The sequence below is a fragment of the Micrasema longulum genome, unplaced genomic scaffold (genome assembly GCF_059751315.1).
Source record: "Micrasema longulum isolate JH-2025_06_02 unplaced genomic scaffold, ASM5975131v1 h1tg000142l, whole genome shotgun sequence".
NCBI classification, from domain to species: domain Eukaryota; kingdom Metazoa; phylum Arthropoda; class Insecta; order Trichoptera; family Brachycentridae; genus Micrasema; species Micrasema longulum.
This window is the reverse complement of record NW_028277348.1, coordinates 1,181,906-1,192,889: the sequence shown is the minus strand read 5'-3', so window position 1 is coordinate 1,192,889 and position 10,984 is coordinate 1,181,906. Positions and strand designations below refer to the sequence as shown.

General features: G+C 29.0%; 1 protein-coding gene across 2 annotated transcripts in view; it reads right to left on the bottom strand.

Moving 5' to 3' along the window:
• Nucleotides 1–6,632: 6,632 nt before the first annotated feature.
• The window catches only part of LOC148284177 (G protein alpha o subunit-like), a 114,712-nt gene continuing 110,360 nt past the window's right edge, over nucleotides 6,633–10,984 (bottom strand). For both annotated transcript variants that reach the window (XM_088242565.1, XM_088242564.1), the window contains exon 3: nucleotides 6,633–7,398. In XM_088242565.1, coding sequence (XP_088098691.1) covers nucleotides 7,218–7,398 — 181 coding nt within the window. In that variant the 3' untranslated portion in view covers nucleotides 6,633–7,217. The remainder of the gene's footprint in view (nucleotides 7,399–10,984) is intronic.

Sequence of the window (10,984 nt, the reverse complement as noted above, 5' to 3'; positions counted from 1 at the left end):
TATCACTATGGCAGCATCATCTGCATGGCATATGATGTTAATGACTTTAACTCCCTTAGTGGATTCACTACTTTTTTTTATTCTTAAAAGCGTTTTTCTCTGTATATTTATTCTATTTGTGTAAGAAAAGGTTTTAGGCGTATATATTGTTGTTGTATATTTAGTTATAAAGGTGCTAAACTTGCTTTGTTTCTTTGTTGTTCTCAATATGTGTTATTTTCTAAATGTTAACATTATCCCGAATCGAGCTGTTGTAACTCCTGGGAATGTAATTATACTTGTAAAATACTTTGTGTTTTATGATTTAAAAATAAAAAAAAATGTTTGATAATCGCTATTTCTGTTAAAACGTTTATCTTCTAAATGCTGATAGTTATTTTGTGATGATGTTTTGTAATTACACCCAAGAACGTGGGGCGACAATGTTTTTGTGTTGGCGTTAGCTAGTTCAAGAATGTTTGGAAAACTTATCACAACACGAGGAGTGCATGTTATCATTCAATTTACTTACTACTGGAAAACACAGCGGGGTTTCGAAGAAAATAAAGTAAAAGTAATAAAATTGCATTATGTGATGTTGCACTTTGCGTATTTTTCTTTTATGTAGAGTGGCGGCCTCCGTTGTGAGGTGGTCAAGACGCTTGGCTCACGCCCGGAAGGTTCCGGGTTCGATTCCCAGTGAGAAAAAAAAAGATGTGTTTTTTCTTAAGCCTGGGTGTTCTGTGTTTCACCGCTGTAATTGGGCCTTCTGGCCTGTTGTGGTGCAAGAAAAAAGTAAACATTGTAAAAAAATATTTTCTTAAGCGAATATGAAATTTATGCTAAGCTAGTTGCCTACTGCAAGGCGCACACGGAGAAGTAAAAATATTTAAATGTTTTAAACACCAATTTTGTTCATACATTTTAGCAGTATGTCAAAAACTGCCTATGCATAGAAAGAAGAATAATACTTTTAAAACACAATAATAAATAAGAATTTAAAGATCGAAATCCACATGTGGGTCATAATTTAAAAAAAATATTAAGATGAATCATAAACGCAAATGTTTATATCAATAAAAAAAGTCAAATGTGACTAGGAACTTGTTGAGTTCCGAAAATAACCATAATAATTATGTTAATTAAACACAATTTTATTTCTAAACAATAACTCACTGTTTCGGTTTCTTCGCGTTAAGAGGAAAAGCGTACAAATACTTAATATAAAACGTAGGTATTCCCTGGATTATGCCACTAGAACAATGAATTTTTTCACACTATAAATATTTACCATCAAGGTTTCCCTTACGGTTTTAAAAAATATATAAATAGTTTATTATGGGAACTAGAACCGTCCAAACTCCCTTAAAAGCACCCAGTTTTATCTGCTGTCTTCGGACGCACGTTATACTATAAACTATATTATAATATTTATGAAAAACGAAAAAGGTACGAACACAGAAAATTCAATTCCGATGCTGTTTCTTAAAAAAACAACAAAATCGGTTCAATTTTGAGGTGCGAAAAACGGGACAACGAAACGTCGATTTTCGTTAGGCATAATCAGTCCGACGTGCAGTTGTCTTTTTGTGGGAGTCGTTTGCGAGAGAGTGGAAGAAAAACAATGTTCAAATACACATTCATCAAAATTGTCTAGAACCGTACATCCTCTTAATTATTTTTATAAAAATGTTTCTGTGCTGCCCCAATGCCTGGGAAGAAAACCATTATTTTTATATTGTGGGTATATAAAAGGTTATTTAATATAAATAACTTAGTAAGTATAATCATACTAGAGCAGAGCATCACTTTGGAATAAACTATATATATATATATATATATATATATGTGTATTTTCCTAAAACCTGTGTATAAGTAATAGGTACCTAATTTTAAAAACTCAATAGCAAAAGTAGGGGAGATAAATAATCCACTTATATAATGATATAAAGCACAAAGCTGTTAGGCAGTAAGGTATTAAGTTGTAGAAATAATATAATAATATTAATAAACAGACATTTATTTGAATTATTTATTTGTTTTATCCTAGTTACAAAACATGTTTTTTTCTAAATAACTCCCTCACAAACTAAGTCAGTAGGTATTTATGCATATTTAAATATAATATTCAATATTTTATTGTATTTATTTACTCGTATTTGTAATTTATTGCACACATTAAAACGGTGTGGATAGCGGATATTATTAAACACAGTGAGTCAGCAAACAAGTAATACGATGGTCGCGTGATGAAAAATCGCCTACGCGATAACGCGATGTATGAGTACATTATGTAGGTATTAGGTAGATGTTGGTTGCTGAGCACGTGCAAAATTATCATACTTGCAGTAATTTACTTGGAAAACACCCTTTCGTAAAACTGGCTACCATACATGAACACGAACACGCTCGGAAACTCACGTACAATGACAACTCGTAACATTATATTATCCCAAATAATAAGTTTGATACAAGAGACATTAGGAATTTTTCACATGGCTCTTTTTACCACCAAGACTACCCACTAATGTTAGAGACGCCCCTTCTTTATTTACATTTAAGTCAAGATTGAAATGTCTGAATATTTAAATTGTTCCTTTATCCTTCTTTTTTCCTTCCCATCCCCTCTCCTCTCTTCATATTAGTGTTATTTTTTTATATTCGTAGTATAGTGTTATTTTTTTATATTGTTAATCTTTGTTTTTAATTTTTGTATTAAATTAGAAGATTCAATATGTCCATGTATTTGTAATTTTCTCAAACTAAACGGTTTGGGTAGGTTTAAATTGTTCCTTTATCCTTCTTTTTTCCTTCCCGCACCCTCTCCTCTCTTCATAGTATAGAGTTATTTTTTTTATATAGTTTTATTTTGTTAATCTTTGTTTTTAATTTTTGTATTAAATTAGAAGATTCAATATGTCCATGTATTTGTAATTTTCTCAAAGTGAACGGTTTGGGTAGGAAGGAAGAAATTGCCTTAAGGCAATATGCCCGCCCTTATATGTATATATATTGTATATATATATATATAAAATGTCAAATAAATAAAAGACTAAGACACTATTTTTTTTTTTATTTATACATTTTATCATATAAACATTTTTTTGTACGTTTTGCCTAGCTAACAAGGGTACATATCCCGTTCCAATCTAGGCGATTACATTTTTATACATAATAATATATATTCGTTTATTTATTTATTTTTGAATGACATACAATATAAATCATTTAAAATAATGGTTCCTCACTGAGGTAACTGAGAAATTGGGGAATTCTAGAATGTTACAACCGCTTTGATTTATATTAAATATAAACAATATTATATAGAAAATTTAAATGAGGGAATCGACATTATTAAACTTTGTCTTTGTCAGAAATTTATATGTTAGTCGGTAGGCAGTTTCTAATAATGCATGTTGAGTTGTGGGTGAAGCGCTTGCGCCTGTGTGCTATCACAGTATGTACTACAAACAATACCGAGTAACTAATTAATTATGTCAGGATGTGGTCTGCAAAATGACTTCATTACGTCAGACAATGCTCAGTTCGGCAACAAATATTCCTACGTAAGTAACTACAATGTAACGATAAATTAACGGTTATAATAATAACGTTAATATAAATGTACTTTGAAGATTCCCGGAGGACTTAATGACAGACTAACGCCTAGCAGGTACAAAGTAGAAAGCGCATAAAATATTGGAATCCTAGTTTCTTTATTTATTTATTTGTAAACAAACAGTATATACATAAATATTGCCAATTTCTTAGTATATTAGTGTAAGAAACACATGCACACACCAAAAAAATTGTTTACACGTAATACAATAATTTTAATTATGTTCAATATAATAAATGTAAAAGAAACGAAATGAAAAATTTGCATATAATAATAAAGTTAATTATCTGCTTCTCTCAAAATTTCTATAATTTTTGAGCTAAATTTACATACATTGTCACAAAAAATATCAGCCTCGGTAAATATAGTGTTATATTGGTCGCATATTCTAGGTATTGCAGATTGTTTAAAATAGTTTGTTGACGCGTTTTCTGTGTAAAACAGAAGATTTTGTCTTATCGGTCTAGATGGCACACGGAATGGAATTCTTTTAAGTAGGTTAGGAGAATCAATTTTATTATTTATTAATTTGAATAAAAATAACTGGTCTAAAATTATTCTTTGATTTTTAAGAGAGTCTATTTCATGGTACTGCATACTTTCAGCATGATTAGAGAAGTTAATGTTTAACCGGTAGTCGACCTGCTTAAAAAAATTGTTGTACCCTTTCTAGTTTATTAATACTACATTATAGTAGGAACAAATAGAAGTACAGTATTCTAGCTGTTATATACTATGCTTTATACCATACTATTCACGGCATTGAATTTTTAACTAAAATAACTATCATAACGATCGATCGATCGATATGTACATACATACATATATTTGGTGACAAGATTTTTTAAAGGTCTCTTAAAATATAGCTTTTCATTTTCTGTGGACTCCATTCACCACTGTTTTGTTTAAGCTAAATAACATCTCTAAATAGGTATATATTCTGAATCAATGAATATAAATTACAAATCATTGAAATTTTCACCTTATTTTCTAAGTACTGGATAGATAATAACAGTTATTTGATAATGCACTGACCAAGGATAAACGGGAGTAATGACTAAGTAGGAGGCGATTAATGCAGTACTAAGAAACATGCATCACACTTATCGTTTATTGATTGATCATGGTTCTATAGAATTGTTGTCGAAGCTCTTAATTATGATATCGACCTTATGATAATTGCTTAATATAATAATTTAACGACTAAATATTAGTTATATTCACAGAACTGGGGTTTTGTGCATATTATTTATTGGTAATATCTTTTCTAATATCGTAATGAAATTTACAAGTACTCATTTAATTATTTATTGCTTTATAAGTACAAACGTCAAGTATCCCCGACTCCGTGAGATTACAAATCCAGTATTGAGTTGGGACATATACGAGTATAAAATGAAAAGTGTGAATAAAATAATAATTAGGTAGCAAACTCAACAATTCGGAAAGTGAATAAAAAGAAAACTTCGAATTGCAGTTCCGCAGTAGATTTGCGGAGTCCAGGGTCAATAAGTTCAAGGTTCAATACCCATCCTATTAGAGGTGGGCGTTTTGGTTTTTGATAAGAGTAGCAGTAACAGTTACCGTTTCGCAAATTTAAGTGTTTCGTGCAACCGTTTTAAAGGTGACATTTTTATTATTTTTATTTTATTTATTATTTACATACAATATTACATTTTAGTTAATTTCAAAACATTTTTTTTATAGGACTCACCAAGCCAATTAATATGGCTTGTCGGTAAAGATCCTTTACATTAAATCACACGATAGTCCTACATAGTTAAATATAAGGAGCGAAAAAAAGTACATATGCTTTCAATAAAATATTTAGCAAAATGTAAGAAAAAGCAAAAAATAAGTGAATGATAACGCAATTATAAGATAAAAATAAATAAATACAGAACTGGAGTACCAAAATTTAAAACAAAAGTGTGTACATATTTAATAGGCACAAAGCATTTTATTAAAAACATTATTTATTAACATATCCATATCTATATCTAAGTCTATATCCATATCACATCCTCATCCATATCCATACATATATATACCCGTACATGCACACATACATATCCATACATACATATATACACATATATACACATACATACATACATTTTAGAAGAATGCTAGTTTTTCATGCCTAGCTCTTTAATGTACTCAATTCCAGTAAAGTCACTTTTTTTACTTTCATTCTATCAATTTTATTTAGTTTTCGGTGTCATTAATCAACGTCGTTTAATAATATCCTGGCTCCTGGTGCTTCCGTTTTTCGTTAACATATTTTTTTGTGTGAAGCTGTTGCAGCTGATTTTGGAGAATAATTGAACGTAGTTGTGCAGAAAGCAGCCAGCCATAGAAAAATGTAACTGAGATAATAGCACCTTTGTAAAAAAAAAAAAATCAAATCTACGCAATAGTTGGAATTTTTTTGACTTTGACAAACGATAAACAATGAATACATAAGTTTTTTTTTATATTACAAACAAGAATCTAATTACGTGTTTGACCAGTTTTAATATTTTTTAAAGTACCATAAGATTTTACTAGTGCTGTGGGTGTTTTCTGCAAATTGAGAAATGTCGTTTTGTGATCGACACCATTTTCAAAATGTGATATATACAGTTTTTTGTACGAAAAGGGTCCGGCTGTTTTTAACAGAACATAGAATTAACCTTACTGCACCCGATAACATCAATATCTCATTTTTTCAAAATTGTGAACTGGCTGCTTTCTGCATAACTACGTTCAATTGTTTTATGTTTTTAACACCTCTACAGCCTACCTATGGATTTTAGTGATTCTGCGTAGTGTTGAATTTACGTAATAATTTAAATATTCTTTATTCAGAATTTTTAAATAACTCCATACTTGAATGGCTGTTGATATACACTGTTGTATTGAAGTTTATTAGCATGTTTTGCGTGTTAAATTTATTTTACAAGTACTTCATGACAAGTAATACATTTTGTAAAAAAAAAAACTACAAAGGCATAGTTGATTTTTCTTTCGAAACGTCTTTTGCTACTGATGATTTTATTTATTTTGTATGGCAACTAGCAGATATAAAAACGCAAACATATTTATAGTTGTGATTTAGCGAATCATTCAACTGATATTACTGTTGGTTTAAAATTATTTTATTTTAGCATTAATAAATACATCCTGCATTGTGGGATATTACAAAAAATATTTAAGTAGGTCGAACATTACTTGTATTAGTAATGTTGCGATGGTCTGCGTTACGAGTAAGTTGAATCAATTGTGCGGTTGGGGAAATCTGGAGTTTGTATTAATGATATGGAGATAGCCCATATGGAGAAAAACCATTTAATGATTATTGACCAACAAGTTACTACTACATATTACAGCAATACAACGGGCCGTAGGTACTTGGGTTGAGAATTGCAAGCGCCAACTAAAACCGACCATTACACGTTTAGAACTTAAGGGCTTCTCTAGAGAATTATTACTCTGAGTAAAAATGTTCAATTTATCAATCTATTCAAATTTTTTTGACCGAAGTATTTTTTCTTTAACAAAAATCCTATTTTTCATAACAACGACTCTGACTGAAATCTGACTCAGTATCGCTGTAAACATAGATGTTGTAGCTAAGTCAACTAGACACAGGGAGATAAATAAGGTGATGTCTTACCTCTCTGTCCTTATTTCCATAGACAATGCCGAGGTTTGGCATTGCCCTGAGGATGGCCACAAGTGATTGTATCGTGTTGCTGTACACCACCGGCCTGTACTGCTTGAAGTCTTCATTCGTAAAACCACTTTCGTGGATAATTCTGGAAACAAGGAAAAATCCATATTAACATCATACACAAACACTTTCTGCTGACACAAAATTTATAGACCGTATTTTGCGGACGATAAGACGCACCGGACCATAAGACGCACCCTAATTTTTGGTTGAATTTTCAGAGTAAAAGAATGCGTCTTATGGTCCAAAAAATACGGTATACATTTATTCATGATATTGACGCAACTCAAATAATGTACATTATATTTATATTCAATAACTACCCGTGCTTCCCGAAATTTGTAGCACTTCAAAATAAATTCAAGCGGTCTTAAAACAAAGTGAATAATTTATTATATTTTATCTAGATGATGCGTCTATTATCGCTCGACAAAGATTGGCAAAAAGTTTCTGAAAAATGTTGGCCGCTCCCAATTTAAAACTGCCCGATGAACTTAAAAACGAAGACATAAATCTCAAAGTGTAGTACTTAAAAAATATTACCTGATTTTTTTGATGGCGATAATTTTTCAATACAGATTCTATGAACAGCGTTAAAATAGGGCTTTTTATGTGTTTTCTTACTTGCTTTGTATTAATTATTGATATTCCGTATTGTTACAAAAATGAATATTTTTATCACAAATTAGTTTTTTTCAAACTTCTGGGAGTATATTGTGTAACGTTACATCGATTGCTTAGTTCCATAGAGGGATAACTAAAAAATGAAGTTTTGCGTTATATTATTCATCATATTTCTTAATAAAAAACCTCCCTTTTTAATTCCACAAAGTCTCTACTCTTAAATACCATTAGTTTTCTCTCGTTAGACAGATGTTTTCATATGTAAATAAATAAACTCAACGATTTCTCAACTCCATAACTAATTAAAACGTTGAGATAATTTGCATAACAACTTTAATACTAAAACGATAAACCATTGTGTATATATTTCATAAAAAATATATACATATGTACATAAATTTTTTTTTAATTTTTTTTTTTATTAAATTGAAAACATATTATACATAATTATATACAATATTCCCAAGGAGTTTTTTTAAAAAAAACTCATTTAGGGACATACGGATAACAAATTTATTTAAAGACGTTTTTATATTTTAAACTATAATATTATTTACAAAAGCAGAAAAATTAAAATTATGATATACTACAAATTAAAAAGGGTATGAAAAATACTTGAAAATAACAAAATAAACAGAATACTAGGCATGGAAATAAATTCAAAATAATGTTTACATTATGCAATCTGGGAAAGAAAATTGAAAAAGTTTAAAAATTACATGTATGTATATATACATACTGAACTAGTACAAAATAAAATCTTTTTTTTAATTAACAAAATATGCGCACACCCAATACAGGTTATTTTTTTTTTTCAAAAACGTATTGAAATTATGTATACAAGCCAAAAAAAGTATAAAAAAAACACAAATAACATTTAAATAGTATTAAAAATTACATATACAAGCAAAAACGGTAAAATATTAAAAGATATATGTTCAAGATGCGCATTCTTTGGATAAACTAACATTATTTATTCAAAGTACTTCTGGAAAAAATAATTCTTCAATTCGCACGTCCTGTTTCTATATTTTGAAATAGGTACTTCTTCAATTCGCACGTCCTGTTTCTATATTTTGAAATAGGTACTAATTTTTGTGGCAATTTATTAAATTTATTAAACTTAAGGCGAAATAAATAAATATTTTCTACAAATCAATTAAGATCTGTCTAAACTATCATCATTAGCTTTCCACGCTTAATGGTGCATAGGGCACTGCATTGGTACACCAAAACTATGGTCAACCATTACTCAAAACGAGTGATTTCTAGTTATCTCTGTATGGAATTAAGCCATCGATATCTTGACACCCTAACTTGTAAAGCTAATAAATCCTCAAATGGTCATAAACTATATTTTGGTGTTTTCTGTTAAGACTTCTAGTAATCTACTTTATTTTATTTATTTATTCAATTATAGGTTATTCATCACACATTATTTGAGACGTACGTCCCAACTCCATGGGACCAAAAGTCCTGTGTTGAGTTGGGACGAGCAATTAGTTGACACAGACAGATGAGTATCAGACAGATGAGTAGTACCTATTTCAAAATATAGAAACAGGACGTGCGAATTGAAGAATTATTTTTTCCAGAAGTACTTTGAATAAATAATGTTAGTTTATCCAGAGAATGCGCATCTTGAACATATATCTTTTAATATTTTACCGTTTTTGCTTGTATATGTAATTTTTAATACTATTTAAATGTTATTTGTGTTTTTTTTTAATACTTTTTTTGGCTTGTATACATAATTTCAATACGTTTTTGATAAAAAAAAAAATAACCTGTATTGGGTGTGCGCATATTTTGTTAATTAAAAAAAATGATTTTATTTTGTACTAGTTCAGATGTATATATACATACATGTAATTTTTAAACTTTTTCAATTTTCTTTCCCAGATTGCATAATGTAAACATTATTTTGAATTTATTTCCATGCCTAGTATTCTGTTTATTTTGTTATTTTCAAGTATTTTTCATACCCTATTTAATTTGTAGTTTATCATAATTTTAATTTTTCTGCTTTTGTAAATAATATTATAGTTTAAAATTTAAAAACGTCTTTAAATAAATTTGCTATCTGTATGTCCCTAAATGAGTTTTTTTTAAAAAAAAACTCCTTGGGAATATTGTATATAATTATGTATAATATGTTTTCAATTTAATAAAAAAAAAAATTTTAAAAAAATCACACATATTTTATACGATCAGAAACATATCAATAGCAATAATAAAAATATTAAAAAAAACAAAATATATGGCATATCAATATGGTAAACAGTAAACTTAAACATGCGGAAAATCATCATAGATTTTCCCACTCAAATCCCTCCCACTAAGGAAAATCCAGTCCTAACGCTTCTCTTGAAAATGGTTTTTGTCCCTGAGAGCTTAATACGCACTTCAAAAATATTAAACACTATATGTGCGTTAAACTTGTATATTCCTACAGAGATATTTGTACATGTCGATAAAAAACATCGCTACAATTCGCTACTGAAATAAAAACAGTTTTTACTCTCCCCTGAACGAGTAAATTTTGGACTTACGAGTTTTACTAATTACGATACGGCTTATAAAAGTATTAAACGTTACATTCACTATATTAAATGTGATACAATTTACTAATAAATAAAAAAAAACCACACGAGTGAAATTGTTTTTTAAATTTTTTAAAAACATATAATAATTTATAGAAGGGTTAAAATATCTTCAGAGCAATTCAATATATCCAATCACCGCCATTTACTCACCCTTACAACATAAATATTGTAGTAATTAATTTTTATTAGAATTTGTCGTCACGATACATTGAAAATTGAAAAACAAATTTAAGGGATAGGTAGATCAATGTAATGCTGGATAAAATCCTTACAATCATTAAAATTCGAAGTACTACATAACTTTATGTTTTTCATATAAAACGATTTATTTTATATTTGCGCTTCTTTTTTTATTTATTTAACATACTACATACAATTACATTTATTAGAACTTTTATTACATCATATATAAGATTAGTACTTTGTTAATTTGATGCTGTT